Source organism: Macrobrachium nipponense, chromosome 10 (genome assembly GCF_015104395.2).
Source record: "Macrobrachium nipponense isolate FS-2020 chromosome 10, ASM1510439v2, whole genome shotgun sequence".
In the NCBI taxonomy this organism is placed as follows: Eukaryota; Metazoa; Arthropoda; class Malacostraca; order Decapoda; family Palaemonidae; genus Macrobrachium; species Macrobrachium nipponense.
In genome coordinates this window covers 98,208,596-98,224,697 of record NC_087204.1, presented here as the reverse complement: position 1 = coordinate 98,224,697, position 16,102 = coordinate 98,208,596, and the positions used below count along the sequence as shown (strand labels likewise).

At 37.7% G+C, this 16,102-nt stretch overlaps 2 protein-coding genes across 2 annotated transcripts in view; one reads left to right on the top strand and one right to left on the bottom strand.

The window, feature by feature from the left end:
- LOC135223806 (chaoptin-like) overlaps nt 1–8,532 on the top strand; it is a 79,082-nt gene extending 70,550 nt beyond the window's left edge. The window contains exons 11-13 of the mRNA XM_064262630.1: nt 779–870; nt 4,696–4,839; nt 5,913–8,532. Of these exons, the coding sequence (XP_064118700.1) occupies nt 779–870; nt 4,696–4,839; nt 5,913–6,171 (495 nt within the window). The 3' untranslated portion in view covers nt 6,172–8,532. The remainder of the gene's footprint in view (nt 1–778; nt 871–4,695; nt 4,840–5,912) is intronic.
- Nucleotides 8,533–9,224: 692 nt separating this feature from the next.
- LOC135223805 (uncharacterized) lies at nt 9,225–15,561 on the bottom strand. Its single transcript, XM_064262629.1, has 4 exons — nt 15,505–15,561; nt 15,240–15,357; nt 12,829–13,224; nt 9,225–10,723 (listed from the first exon to the last, which is right to left on the bottom strand). Exons 2-4 carry the CDS (start codon nt 15,319–15,321, stop codon nt 10,347–10,349), a joined length of 855 nt encoding a protein of 284 aa, XP_064118699.1. The 5' UTR covers nt 15,322–15,357; nt 15,505–15,561; the 3' UTR covers nt 9,225–10,346.
- Nucleotides 15,562–16,102: the final 541 nt, after the last annotated feature.

Here is a 16,102-nt window from a genome sequence, read left to right as displayed (position 1 = left end):
TCTGCTGTTGCCAGAAAGTAAAGCCTGACAGCCCATTTTTCAGCGAAGATCAAAATTGCAGTTATTATTGGTTTATAAAAGCATCTCTTGTATTCTAATTACAGTACCCGGTGTAATATTTGGTTTATCCTCACTCAGATTGTTCTTTAGAATGATTTTAAGTAAAGCTATCGACATAATTCATTACGAGAGTAATTGATGTTATATAATTCATTTACTGTTAGGATACTACGAGGCTGAGTGAAAAGGAAGTTCGCCATTTTTATATTTAGGTACCTAGAATCCTTCATATTCCATAATTCGTCGTAGGGGGTTTAAGTGCCGTCACGCGTTGCACTGTAGGCATTACTTGAGGTTCTTTGCATCGTCCCTTCGCTCCTAACTGCTATCCCTTTCATTCTTTTACTGTCCTTCTCATCTTATTCACCTTTTTTCCTCTTACTTTCCACCCTTCTCTGATAATTGTTTCATAGGTCAACCGCGAGGTTTTCCTCCTGTTACACCTCTCAAACCTTTCGACTATCAATTTCCCTTTCAGCCCTGAGTGACCTCTTAGGTCGCAGTACTAAGCCTTTGGCCTAAATGCTATATTCTAGCCTGCATTCCATTATGTTTTTCCTATTCAAAACATTTTTCTATTTACCCCCAATGTCTTGTATCGTTTTTCAATTTGACAAATGTGAAGAATATAAGAGCAGGTTTTAATGTTGAGTATCACCATAATACTATGTCCTTCGTGTCGTCCCTTCATTGTGATTAATGTGTTCACAACCTACAGGAGCTGAGATCAAGAGAACTGCAGCTGACGTTCTACAGGACCAAGATGGAGGAGGTCCCGAGGGACGTCTTCAAGAATTTAGGAAGAGTAAAGTAAGTCGATTTAGTGTGAATAAATAACAAGAAATAAATGCATGTTTGATTCAACGCTACTTGGTCCATGTAGATTATTTGATTTTTATTTAGAAAAGTAAGGTGATGCAGTATGAATAAATAAAAAGATTTGAATTAGTAAACTAAAGTAAAGTAAGTTGATTTAGTATGCATAAATAAAAAGGAAATAAATGCATGTTCCATTCAACACTATTTAGGTCATTTAGATTTTGAATTTGAATTAGTAAAGTAAGTTGATTTAGTATGCATAAATAAAAAGAAATAAATGTACGTTCGATTCACACTATTAGGTCAATTTTAGAAATTCTTGAAATTTTTAATTAGTTAAAGTAAATTGGATGTTAGTAATGGATAAATAAAAACCAAATTTTAAAATGCTGTTCGTTCACATACTTATTCAGGTTCATGTAAGATTTTGAATTTTTTGAATTTGAATTAGTAAAGTAAGTTGATTTAGTATGAATAAATAAAAACAAATAAATGCATGTTCGATTCAATACTATTTAGGTAATGTAGATTTTGAATTTGAATTAGTAAAGTAAGTTGATGTAGTATGAATGAATAAAAACAAATAAATGCATGTTTGATTCAATACTGTTCAGGTCATTTAGATCTTTAATTTTTAATTGTAACTTCTCCCGAATTAACGTAGGAAATGCAAAGTGCTCGTATCATGGTTTGTGTACGTTGATCGAGATTGCGTAGTATGTATATGTATGTGTATATGTGTATACTGTATGTGTATGTATGTAAGTATATAAACATACATATGCAATTATTGCTATCATGTGATGAAATAAAGTAAACAGACACTAATTACGAAGAAAGAGAGAGAGAGAGAGAGAGAGAGAGAGATATTGGGGGGGTTGTGAGGGAGGGAGTAAATGAGTAAACGAAATCCTAAATGAGGTTAAGGGGGAAAGATGAATGCCTATGCATCAGGAGAAGGAGAGGGGGAAAAAATCGGAAAAAGAGAGAGATAAGGGGAGGGAGGTGGGTGGCGGTTAGGGAGGGAGGGTGGAGTCTGCTGCAATGAGGTAAATAAAGATGAACAATGCCATTAATCTTCGAGAACGCAACCGTCCATCCGTCACGATTAATTTCAATCGCGCAAAATGGATTTCTGATGGCATGGCAAACATATACAGAAAGCGGAGGCCTTTAAAACGTCTGTTCCCGGACGCAGAACCGTTACTTAGGCGGTAACCGTTGCGTTTCTGTAACTTCCGTTTCTGAACGGTTGTTTGTCTCAGCCAACCTTTTTTTTTTTCCGGATAACGTATGTTTTTTTGTTCTCATTTTTTCATTCACGTTCTTCATTACAGGAAGGAAGTTGTTGATGATAAAACATGGAAACGTCTTAGTGATCTTTGGGGATGTACTATCTTCCTTTGTTTTGTAAAATGTCTTAGTCATGTCTACGTATATGTGTGTATATATGTATGTATATATATATATATATATATATATATATATGTGTGTGTGTGTGTGTGTGTGTGTGTGTGCGTGTGTGTGTATGTATGTATGTATATAACAGTACACATATATATACTATAATATATGTATATAATCTCACTATATATATAATGTATATATATGTATATATAGTATATATATTATATATATATATATTATATATATATATATGAACGTATAGAGAGAGAGAGCAGAGCAGAGACGTAGAGAGAGACGATCGGAGACGAGAGAGAGAGAGAGAGAGAGAGAGAGAAGAGAGAGAGCAGACATAAACAACACAATAGCTTCATCCAAGGCTCTGTTGAAAATAAAGCATAGCAAATCATCACCATCGCAAATATATCAGTGATCAACGAAAAGCATGACCTTTTATCATGCAACACCACATGCACAGTAGAAAAAAAAGTAATTTAATGACTTATTTATCGTCGAAAGCAAAAAATTCATTATGGCATAATGACCTTACTCAGCAATTCGGAGCCTCAATGAGGTGATGAATGTATTAATATGAATATTTATGTGAATAATACTGACGAATCATCTGATGAGTCTGTCGGTGAACAATATCATGTGCATTTTCGTATATTAACTTTAGTGCTGTATATTTGAACGTGTACATTTTCGTATATTAACTTTAGTGTTGTATATTTTAAGGTGTGTGTTTTCGTATATTAACTTATTCCTGTATATTTGAATATGCGCATTTGCGTATGTTAACTTTAGTCCTGTATATTTAAATGGGTGCATTTGCGTATATTAACGTTAGTCCTGTATATTTGAATGTGTGCATTTTCGTAAATTAACTTTGTTGTATATTTGAATGTGCGCAAACTTAGTCCTGTATATTTGGATATGCGCATTTTCGTATACAAGTTTAGTCCTGTATATTTGAATATGTGCATTTTCGTATGTTAACTTTAGTCCTGTATATTTGAAGTGTGCGTTTTCGTATATATTAATAACTTGAGTGCTGCTATATTTGAAAATGTGCATTTGCGTATATTGATTTAACTTGAGTGCTGTATATTGAAAAAGTGCATTTTCGAATATCAGCGTTAGTGCTGTATATTTGAATGTGTGCATTTTCGTATATTAATTAACTTGAGTGTTGCATATTTGAAAGTGTGCATTCTCGCATATTAACTTTAGTGATGTATATTTGAAAGGGTGCATTTTCGTATATCAACTTTAGTGCTGTATATTTGAATGTGTGTAGTTTCGTATATTAACGGTAGTCGTATCGTGAATGTGTGTAGTTTCGTATATTAACTTTAGTGCTGTATATTTGAATGTGTGTAGTTTCGTATATTAACTTTAGTGCTGTATATTTGAATGTGTGTAGTTTCGTATATTAACTTTAGTGCTGTATATCTGAACCTTTTGGTAAATAATGGAAAGACATTTCAAGTTTGGGTGGAGTTTTATTTATGACATTATATCAAACAAATTAAGATAGTATGAATATTATTCTTTTTTCCCTTTTGACATAAACAGTCTAAATAGTTTTGATAATTGACACATGATTAAAATTATTCCCTCCTCGTGTTAACATATATAATGATTATTATCAAAATAATTACGAAAATTAACACATCAAAATAATTCTAGATAACACGGCATGAAAATGATTATCTCCTAAATTAGCATAGATAATCGGAATAACTACAAATTAACACTATGAAAATTTCTTTTCCTCATGTTAACATAAATTATCAACGTTAAAATTAGTCTTTTCTTTATGTTAACATAAATAATCGAAAGAAATCTAATTAACAAGTTATTCTAACCCTCGTGGTAACATAGATAGTAAGAACAATCCTGATAATAAACACAAAATCAAAATAATTATGCAAATGAACGCAGAATGAAAATCATTCTTATTCTCATGCTAATATAATCGAAAATAATTCTTCTTTACATGTATAGTTTTACTGAAAGTCAGAACCATAGTAACAAATAACAAAAGTAAACAATCTATGTTACTGAAAGTCAGAGCCTTAGTAACAAAGAACATAAGTAAAAAATCTATGTTACTGAAAGTCAGAGCCTTAGTAACAAAGAACAAAAGTAAACAATCTATGTTACTGAAAGTCAGAGCCTTAGTAACAAAGAACAAAAGTAAACAATCTATGTTACTGAAAGTCAGAGCCTCAGTAACAAAGAACAAAAGCAAACAATCTGCGTGACTGAAAGTCAGAGCCTTAGTAACAAATAACAAAGTAAACAATCTATGAAAATATGATTTCTCCCCAAAATGACGCAAGAGTGAGCAATCTATGGAAAAATATTTCCAGTAAAATTTATCGTTTCTAAATCTGTCCATTCCAGGTACGTTGCTGTGGCGGCCCTCAACAATTCCATGACGAAACTGGGCGAGCCCTCGACCACGGGATATCCAGGAACTCCGCACACCGTGTTCCTCACGGATCTCAGGATGCATAACAACAACTGGAATTGTGATTGTGGCATTGGGTAAGGATTTGAACGGCGGGCTGCCTGCGGTGGCCAGTGGCCCGCAGATATGGCCCTAATGGGTGTATTGTCTGCGGGCAGACTTAGTTTACATGCGGGGCTTCGTTGAAAGACCGCACGACAGAGAGAGAGAGAGAGAGAGAGATTCAGACAGACAAACAGAGACCAGTATAGTACAATGCTTGTTCATATATGTCACTCTTAGGTCATCATTATATGAATTTATTTCTCTCATACTCTATATACTGTGTGATTAATTTAAAGTAATTAGAGTAATGTTTGCTTTCAATGTCATTTACAATTCAAATTTTTCCCTATAAATGTTTCATTTCAATGGAATTTTCATTCATTTATTTGTATGACATTTTCCGGAAATTAATTTAGCTTCTCTGTACTTTCATTAACAGTTCATGTGTAATTTGGCGTGCTAAACATATGCATTCCTTTTTTGTGAATCAATTTCTGCAATGTCCAAAAAAAAAATCCCCCTCCTTGATCGTGATAATTTAATAGCGATTAGCATCGTTGAGGGTTTAAAAAAGAACTTATCTAACTTTAATAAATATCTAGGGTATTGAAAAGTTATCTTTTGATACTACATTTGGAAATTCGTTTTATGGCAAACACCAAATGGGAGACGGTATTTCTACATTGTTCTGAAGCTCCCTGGAAGCCTCTTTTGATTTCTGGAAAAGTCAACTCTATGATTTTCATACGAACAGGTTTTCAGATTCATTTCTCTTCCACTAACGACTGACAGATGTATGATGAATGTACCTCGGTCGTTATTTTTTCCTCGTAGTGGGTAGTGCCATCAGTGCCCCTCATGCAGTGCACTGTGGGCATTTCATTTTTGTCACTGAACCTCCGTTCATATTTTATTCCTTCCATCTTACTTTCCACACTCTCCTAATAATTATTTTCACAGTGCAACTGCTTTGAGGTTTTCCTCCTGTTAGACCTTTCAAACCTTTTCCTGTCAATAGCCCTTTCAGCGCTGAATGACCTCGTATGTCCCAGCGCTTCTCAGCCTTTGGCCTAAATTCTCTATTCTATTTTATTCTCTTCCCTAGGTGGATCGAAGGGTGGCTGAAGAAGTGGCGCCAGTCGGTGTGCGTGGACAAAGGCCGCCTGGACGAATACCTCCGATGTCAGGACACCGTCCACCGCCTCCGCCAAACCCCCTGTAGCAACAAGAAGAACAAGTCCATCATGGAGGCACTCAAGACGGACTTGGAGTGCGGGTCCGCTGCAGGGGCGGACTTGGCATCGCCCTCGCCTCTACTGGCACTTCTCCTTGTGGCACTCCCTTTATGGATGACGGCGCCGTAACCACATCAAGGCGCGCTATGATCGATAGTACTCCTCCTCCTCCTCCTCCTCAGTCATTCAACATTTCTCAATCCAGAATGTCTCTCTCTCGACCCTCCCACCCTGCCCAGAACCTCGGCCGCCATCTCGAGGTCGACAGGGATGACCTCCTCGCCGAGAGATACCGGAGAAGCATTCGCGGGGAAGAGGTCGAGCCAGGTCACGACGAACTAGATGAAGATTTAGATTCCAGCAGGCGTCCGTCTTGGAAGGTGTCTCCAAGACCAAAATTAGACGCCCTTTCCAGAGGTATTTTAATCAACAAGAACATGAGCGTTACTTTGCTGAATCTCACGGGTGACGATTTAAGAATGGGAGAAGTTCTCAGGTCTGGAAATGGGAATTCCAGTTTGGAAAACGACTCACAAGGGAAACCAGTGGCAACCTCGAATCAAAACAAGTTTCCGAAAATATTATTTCCCACTGAGAAAAGGAAAGGAAATGCGGTTCCTGACGATTCGGGTAATGGAAAGATCAGGGGACGGGAATCAGATGGTGGTGCTTCAGGGGCTACTGTTGGCGAGGACCCATCTATAGCTGACGACATACTTAGCGAAAACAACAAAGCAGAGTCGAACTGCGCCGACTTCCAGTACGACGTCGCCTGCGAGCGTTGGTGGTCATTCGATCAGAGGCACATCGCGGTGTATGATAACGTTGATAACAATGACGATGATATCGTTTTGTGTCCGACTTCGGACCCTACTTTACCTGATCTTTATCTTCCTCCTCCTCCTCCCAGGTTACCACCGCCACCGCCTCGCCCACCTTTCGCAGACTTTTCCATTCTCTCGTCCCCTTCAAACTCCTGCTGGAAGCCCCCTTGTTCCTCCCTCGGACATCCACCGTCTCTCGCTCCTCTCCCTTCTTCTCTCTTTCCCTCTCCCCCTCCGCCACCTCGTCTTCCACCTCCTCCTCCACTCCCTCCATCTCCTTTCCTTCCTCCCCATTATTATAATTTCAGCTCATGCGAGAGCGAGCAAAGATATCCAATATGTTTCCTTTGAACATCCCAAAAGTTCTTTCCACGCTCATGTTGTTTTTTGTCTGCTAGTTTGATCATACTCTTATCGTTTTATAATTATAGTTTCTATATTAACTGTTTGTTTAAACTTTAAACTGTCCAGCTTGGACTGGGCTTTTAATTTTTTATCAGTTTTATCAGCATTAGTGGTCCTTCCAACAAAAATTGCAGTTTTTGAGAAATCCATCATAGCTGCTAAAGAAAGACATTCTGTTGCTGTCCGCCATAATAGCATTCGCTTCATGAAACTTTTTCAAAGAAAGCTGAGGGAGAGAGAGAGAGAGGGAAATAGAAAGAAATATAAATAAAAAGATATTATTGCCATAATGTGATCCCGTAGCTTACGTATCGTAGCTTGTGAAGCCAGTAGCTTGTTCAAAGAGAAAACAAAAAAATAAAAAATAAAAAAAAAAAAGTCTTCCCGGAACCCCGTATTTTCTTCCCATTTTTTCTACCAGGGGAAGATATAGTAAGAACAACATCCGGCAATAATCTACACGGCCGTCTTGATATAATCGCCCGGCCGTTATTTTCACGTGATGTTTTTTCCTTTTATTTTTTTTTCACGCTCGTCATGTGGTTCTGCCATGTTGGTGGGGCTCTCCCATTGGGCGGGTTGATTGATTTGTTTTTTCTTTGATGTGCCGTTTTCACTCATCGTCAAGGGTAAGAGAAAGTGTTTTCGCATTCATCCAAACAATCTATCTTACTTTCTATAGCAGGGGTTCCCAACCTGGGGTACATGTAACCCCAGTGGTACATTTGTACTCTTCCGGGGGTACATTGGATCTGAGCGAATAGTCAGTGTCTGTGTTCCTTTTATTTCCTCATTTTAGTGAGCAAAGCTTTTAGTTTAAGTTGTATCAAGAGTAGGGTGAATACCATTTATTTTACACTTATAATGGAACCTCCCGCGGTTGGCATCTGCCTTGAGTCACTCGGTCCTACTGACACTCACTAGCAAAAGTTGCGACAATATCACAACATCAATTTCATTGTTTTTCTTTTCCATCGTCAATGTTTAGGGGTACACAGGAATCTACAAAAATTCCCAAAGGATACAGAAGAACAAAAAGGTTGGGAACCCCTGTTCTAGAGAGAGCTGAAACTGAGCATGTATCATGTTTTCATTCCCAACTTCGTGAGTGAACCGGAATCATCTAATATTATTATTGTCGTTATTTTTCAGAACTGGGTATTGTTTCTATTAATACAATGTTGTTTGTTGAGCTTCCGAATGTAACGGTGATTCGGAAACTTTCGAGAAATGAATCGAGTATACCAAAATTAGAATAAAATAAACAATAAAAAGTGAAAGGACAAAAGCACCAGATGACTTCTATCTGGATGTAGTGTATGAACCTGATAGCCATAAGTTGTTTTTTGAATATAGATTTTATTATGAAGAGACTGTCATATACTTGATATGTGTTTCTATGATACACCCTAAGGTTAAGAGACCGCAGGTTTCTGTATATGTCCTATAATATATATATATATTAAAAAAAAACCATTTGTAATAACTGTCTTGTTTACTGTTAGGAAAATCATCAGAGGTTCAGTTGAGAATAGAATTTGTCATTGCGAAGCCATGTCCACTTGAAAGTCCCTTCTTCCCTGTACAGTAGAAAACGGTTCCTGTAATTGTAATGACTAAATGGCCTGTTCCTTGCTCCCCCCCCCCCTCCCCTCCCCCTCCCACACCCCCTGTCCCTCCCCCCCCCCTCTCCCGAGCCCCAACGCCCCAAGAGTGCACATCAGTACATGCATTTAAAAGTTACCAGGTTTTATAAATGGTCAACCTTTTTACTTCACACTTTATTCCATGTATAGAATAAAAGGGTATGTGATATGCAATGTTTTTTTTCGTAATCCTTTGTCCTGAAAGAAATACTCCTCTCTCTCTCTCTCCCTCTCTCTTTACGTCTGTTATACAATATCAGTCTCATAAAGTTTGATCATTTATGTAATGAGCAAAATGGGTATTAACAGTGCATGGCAAACAAATTGATATCAATGGCGCGCCCATACATGAAAGATTGGAACTACAGTGGGAATGGCAGTGTTTAGCGAGCGAGTTTTTCTTAAGTAAACTCGTCCAGTGCTAAATAATGGCATATGAAATGCATTGAATTGAATATAGAATTTAGGCCAAAGGCCAAGCACTGGGATCTATGAGTAATTCAGCGCTGAAACCGAAATTTGAATTAACAGTAAAAGGTTAGAAAGGTGTAACAGGAAGAAAACCTCTCGGTTGCACCATGAATCAAGTGCTAGAAGAGGGTGGAAAGTCAGATGAAGAAAGAAAATATGAAAGGAGGTACAGTAAAAGAAACTGAAGTGGTTGCAGCTAGGGGCCGAAGGCACGCAGCAAAGAACCTTAAGTAATGCCTACAGTGCACCGCATGGGGTCCACTGACGGCACTACCCCTAACGGAAAATAAAGGTATATGAATACAAATGCACAAATATCTGATGCAAACAACACCTGAGCAGTTTGTAACTTTGCATCGGTGATAACTACTTCAATTACTGAACGCCACTATTCATCATATTCTTACAACATAAGTGTCGATTAATGGTTACAAGGACAAAATCCTAAAATGAGATGAAATGAGAATTATATCACGTTATTGGTGATGAGCATGCATACGACTGGAAATGGTTTGGCGTAAGCATGTAGTACTATACTTTGTTTTTTTCCATCTGTCCATACGCCTGTGGTGTTTGCGCATGGTAACACTGCGTTCCGGGCTTTAAATAATATCCTATTTCGAATATTAACGGTGTAATTTGCATACAGTAAATTATTAAAACACTTTTCAGTTGCAAATGTACACCAAGATATCCTTTTATTTACCTAAAACTCACACATAGCGTAACTATTTAAAGCCCTGGACGCAGTGTTACCATGCGCGACCACCACAGGCAGATGGGGAAAAAACAGAGTATAGTCACAGTATCGTCAACTTGACAATACACAAATGTCGTTGTCACTGAATATCCATAACCTGGCAGATAGTTGGGAAAAAAATACCAGTTTCTTTTGATTTCATGACAGACACACCTAAGGCGTCCTCCAACAAACAAAAAAAGTACAGAATGAAACTACTCAATCAGTGAGCCAAGACATTCTTTCGTACAAATGTGAGATGGGTTCGTAGACATCGTCGTCTCTCTGTGCGTCGGGTCCTCGTTGCTCTTGTGGTTTACTAGGCTGATGAAACTCGAGCGCTTCTTTGTCATGTCCCATTCCATTTGGGACGGCCGATGATTCAGCGTTGGAGGACCGTTGGAGTTGGTGGTGAATGCGTCTTTGCGTGGAACTCAACGCTTCTTGCATCTGGAGTCCTTGTCCATTGTTTGCCTCCGTTTGTCTTCGCCGTTCGCGGGCTGCCGTCCATTTCCTCGTCCAGTAGAGGATGCCGGTAAACGTCATGATTGCATTTAAAGCTAGTGCAACAGACAAAAGGACTCTGTTCATCATTCCTGTAAAGTTACGAGGGTGAGTGATTATCACGTCATGTAGCAGCAGGTATGTCAAATATTCGAGCTGACGATGAGTCTAATTTTCCTGTACCTACTATCCTTCTGTTTCGGTTCATTGGTCCGTATCAGCACGAAGCTGAGTTGAATATGGTAAAGGAAATTGTAGTACTGATGTTAAATATTACTCATAATAATTAATATCGGCGTTGCTACATCTAATGAGCCATTTAAATCTCAACGTTAATCTTTTGTTTATGGTTTCGCATAAGATCTGCCACATACTTTAAGTTCCGCTTTGGCTTTCCACACAGTCATATCGCAATGACATCTTGAACGCGACAGTGCCTTAAGTATAGGGCTGATTTAAAATTAGTTAAGCCAGTATAGTGACCTCTGACTGTCTAAATGCCCTATGCCTCGTGTAGCGAAAACTGAGGTTGGGAGCGCAGGTCAAATATTATGCCCCTCATGTTTGTTTTAAAATAAGAAAGTAGGTTTAATATGAATGAATAAATTTATAGTCGATTGTGTTTTAATGTCATTTCTAAACTCAAGGGTAGAGGTTGGAAAACTTAAAAGTTCGTTAGTCTCATCTAAGCCTTGCTAAGCCCATACCTTCATAATAACGAGACGTTTGTAGGAGTGGGAACTCCTTAATCGCCGTCCTAACGATCAGTGTGTTTGACAGACTTAGGAAGTGGTGAAATCGACAAACTAAGAGAAGATATAAGGTTTTTTAATTTCCCAAAATGCAGTTCCCAATCGTTTAACGAACTGATTAATTGTTATAACCGTTATGGAATGCGGTTGAGAGCAGCGTTGCCAACTGTAGGGTAATTGCCCTACGCGTAGGGTAATATGGACAAAATTTTAGACAGCAGGGCAGTATTTTAAAGTGAAGGGTAATTGTAACAAGGTAAGTTTAGATCAATATGCTTATTAGTATTCATGATATTGCATATAAACATAATCTAAAGATTTATTTATTATCATAACCGCAGAATATTTGGTCATTTTCAGTTATGTAGGGTAATTTCTCGTCTTCTGTAGGGGGCGTAGGGTTAGAGGGGTTGGCAGCACTGGTAAGGAGCTCACCGAAGCAAAGTCTACAGAAAGAGCACCAAAGAATTTTGAACTCGCTTACGTCACATGGGCCTAAATCCCATTTATAGAAAACTAATGGTCTTCCGTATGCATGAATTTACAGTGAAATTTCAATTATTATTTCAATTATCTGTAGACGTCTTTATACCATACTTCTTTGGCCTAGGCATTTGGTTAAACCTTCTTGCATTCATGTTAGTGTCTAATGAGTCTTTACATAGTCGAAAGTGGTCCTGTGGTATTTAGACGAGTTGTATCTTCACTTGAATCAAAAACTTTCTATATGCAATCAACTTTCGACTATTTGGATATAATGGGTTGCGTCCCCTAGCAAAAATAAATAAATAAATAAATAAATAAATAAATAATATTTCAACTGTTCAAATTCGGTTTCCTTTTGATAATTCGAAATTAGAATCATGACTTTTAAGAATCTGAATGGAAAGGGATGCCACTTTACAACTGCGATAGATTTTTAATATTTTCCTGGCAGTTTCTTTTCTCATTTCAACTTTGTAAGTATACACAAGTTTTCAGACTGAACTCGTGATTGCAATGTCAACACATACGGCAATTTCGGAATCGTACTTGCGATAAGCCGCTTCGGTACCGATATTGGATTCTATTACTGGAAAGGTTATTATAGTTCCTTCAGGCCATAATTCCATTATCCGTTTCTGGTATCCGACATCTCCCGGGTCCCCCACCACACGTAGAAGGTATAAGATCGAAACCGAGTCGGTTAGCTTTCCCACCAAAAATTCAAAAAAGACATAATTGAACAGAAAAATTCAGGCAACTAGAGTATGAACTGAAAAAAAAAATCAACAGGAAAACCTTGGCTAATGTCAAAAAAAAAAACTCCTACTGAAACAAACTAGTCTTAATTGAACACCTATACCAAGAAGAGGACCTCGTTTTAAAGAAAGCTTTCCATTAATCTGATTCAATTTCCCCTGTCGCATGAGAGAAAGTAAAAATTACTCGCTAGCAGAACTCACCAAACTTGCTGCAGTACCAGGAATAAACGTCCACTTTCTCTCGAATAAGAAGGGCCCTGTAGGGGGGTCTGGTACCGTCCGCCCAATTGATCTGGTCCATAGGTCTTTGGATGCTTGTCAACTCCAAGAACATTCCCTCCTTGACCAGTAGTTGAAACTCGGTCCACGCGAGCTGGGGCAGAGGTTTCCAAGACCTTGCTTCTGATCCAAGCACAGAGAAGTTCCCCTTGCGTATGATCAAGGTTATCTTTTTCCCGCCACTGTCCTCGACCGTTACGGTTAGACGGAAATCGTCAGCAAGCGGCCTCAACCCAAACACGGTCTTGTGATCATCGCTCTCTCCGTCGTCTCTCAGCAGTTTAATAGTCAAGGGATTCTGTTCGGTCGGCACGCAGTCTGGAAAAGACAGAAGACAATTTCTTGTGAAAATCTGACGGCAACCGAACACCGAGTACCTGCATCGTTTGTGGCATCTCTCTCTCTCTCTCTCTCAAATGCTCCTATAGTAGATTCACATCAACCGTACATTTGATGTCTAGGCCAGTCCCTCACGACGCTCCTAATTGGCTGTTGATAAGCCAATCACAGGGCAGGAAACTCTCAGTCTCTCTCGAGAGTTCACACACGGGCAGGATGAATGTTCCACCTCTTCTGAGGGGTACATTTGAAAGACGTATCCCTCAGGATAGGTGGAACATACATCCTGCCTATGTGAACACTCGAGAAACTGGGAGTTTCCAGTCCTATGACTGGCTTATCAACAGCCAATCAGGAGCGTCGAAAGGGACGGGCCTAAACATTAAATGCAAGGTTGATGTAAATCTACTGTAGTAGATTATACAGCAAACTTCCTCTTGAGCTAAAAATGATTGAGATTTGAAGACTTTCGAAGAGAAATTGAAAACCTTTCCGTTCGATAGATGCGATGATATGAAATATCAAACAAGTGACTGTGGAATATGCAGTATGATAGAAGAAACTGTTAGTTCAATGATGGAGGTCCTGCCAGTGCTTTGGAAGTAGTGCGGGATCGATCTGGACCAACGCCATCTTGAATCTTAATTCAAGATGGCGATGCCTGGACAAACCGAGGGTATGAAAGAAGGATATTGGGATTTTCGTGTAAATGATCTCTTCCTCTTCTTCTTTTTCTTCTCGTTTTAGAGCGGAGGACTTAATAAGAAAAATGGAAGATAATACATTGCGGATTTTTTTTTTACTTTGGCTTGCGTTTATACTATCATAATCTGGGCTTTTATGCTAACATTATAATTAATAATATATATATATTTTTTCTTTTATATCATAACAGCCTGCTCTTTTTTGTTCACTTTTATATTATAGTACGCCAGGGTTTTTCATTTTGCTGATTTTAATACCATGTTACTTTTTTCTTTTTTTGCTGACATTTGCTATAAAAACCTTATTATATATACGTATATGTATATATATAAATCATATCTTCCAGTTTTTGATGACTTTTACTTATAATACCGGTTTTTTTTTTTTTTTTTTTTTTTTTTTTTTGCTGACATTTATATTAATATACTCCAAGTTTTTGCTGACTCATTTAATAATACTTTTTTTCGCTGACTTTCATGCTATAATATTTGATTTTTTGCTGGCTTATATAATAATACTCCTCTTTTTGCTGACTTTTGTGTTACAATACTTTGGTTTTTGCTGACTTTCCGGTTTTTCTGCTGCCTTCTTTTTATTATAACTCTCCGGTAATTTTTGCTGCCTTTTATATTACGATGCTCCGCTGATTTTTAAGTTATAATGCCCCGATATTCTATTCTTATATACTCAATACATACATACATACATACACACACACACATATATATATATATATATAATACGCCGGTTTTTATATTATATATCATAACACTCCTTTTTGTGTGTGTATATATATATATATATATATATATATATATATATATATATATATATATATATATATACATACCACCATTGCTAGCAATTCCAGCAAATGCAAACCCATATATATTTTCATGCATGCACGCATGTTATAACTGATACAAGAACAATTATTGAATAATGAAATAGTAACTATTATTCTCTTAAAAGAACGTCCGTTTCTGTTGTCATCTTAAGAGAATGTCAGTTACCATTATTTTCTTAAAAGAACGTCAGTTACGATTCTTCTCTTAAAAAAAAAAACAGGAGTTACTATTATTTTATTAAAATAACGCCAATTACGATTCTTCTCTAAAATGAACATCGGTTACTATAATTTTCTTAAAAGTGCGTCGGTTACAATCTCTTAAAAGAACAGTAGTTACCATTATTTTCTTGGAAGAACATAAGTTACAATTCTCCTAAAAGAACATCAGTTACTATTATTTTCTTAAAAGAACGTCGTCACATCACGACTTGACACATACCAGCATTCGTAGTTACGATGACGTCAGACAACATGGCGGCCACAATCAGGGTAATGGAAAGCGAGAGGGGGAACTTTGCCATGTAGTAGGTCAGGGTCTGCGATTTCCGTTCTTTCTTCTGCCTTATGGAAGTGGAAAAATATGTAATATATATATATATATATATATATATATATATTATATATATATATATTTTATATATATTACATGTGTGTATATTTATTATATAAATATAGTATGTGTATACACCCTACACGCCACTCACGCTCACTTGACTGTTGAAGATACACAAGTATCAAGACACACTGGCTCCACTGCGTTTACGGCGCGAAAGAAATATGAAGTTCTCGTGACGTAGTTATTATGAAGCGACTTCCGGAAGCTGTACGGACTTACTTGAGATAGAAAAAAAAAAGATTAACGGAATTATTTTTTCAGTTCAGTTACCGAAGTGATAACATATGCGTGCTTCACGCTCTGTAGACTGTAGGCATTATACTTAAGGTTCTTTGCAGCGTCCCTTCGGCCCCTAGCTGCAACCTCTTTCGTTCCTTTTACTGTACATCCGTTCATGTTCTCTCTCTTCCTTCTTACTTTCCACCCTCTTCTAACAATGTTTAATAGTGCAACTGCTTTGACGTTTTCCTCCTGTTACTTCTTTCAAACCTTTCTACTCTCAATTTTCCCTTTCAGCGCTGAATGGCCTTACAGGTCCCAGCACTTGGCTTTAGGTCTAACTGCTATATTCTATTCTGTTCTATATCCACACGGGATTCAGCTTCTAATTCCACCACATTCCTGTAAAAGGTGATTTTTTGTTGAAGTTCAGGGTCACCTTTCCCCCACGACCAAAGGTCATTCAT

What these genes read in the sequence shown, in the direction of transcription:
- LOC135223805 (XM_064262629.1), bottom strand. Translation starts at nt 15,321, where the DNA reads ATGGCAAAGTTCCCCCTCTCGCTTTCCATTACCCTGATTGTGGCCGCC. An exon ending in CATCGTAACTACGAATGCTG is followed by an intron (nt 13,225 to 15,239) that starts GTATGTGTCAAG and finishes TGTCTTTTCCAG; the next exon opens with ACTGCGTGCCGACCGAACAG. An exon ending in CTGGTACTGCAGCAAGTTTG is followed by an intron (nt 10,724 to 12,828) that starts GTGAGTTCTGCT and finishes GTAACTTTACAG; the next exon opens with GAATGATGAACAGAGTCCTT.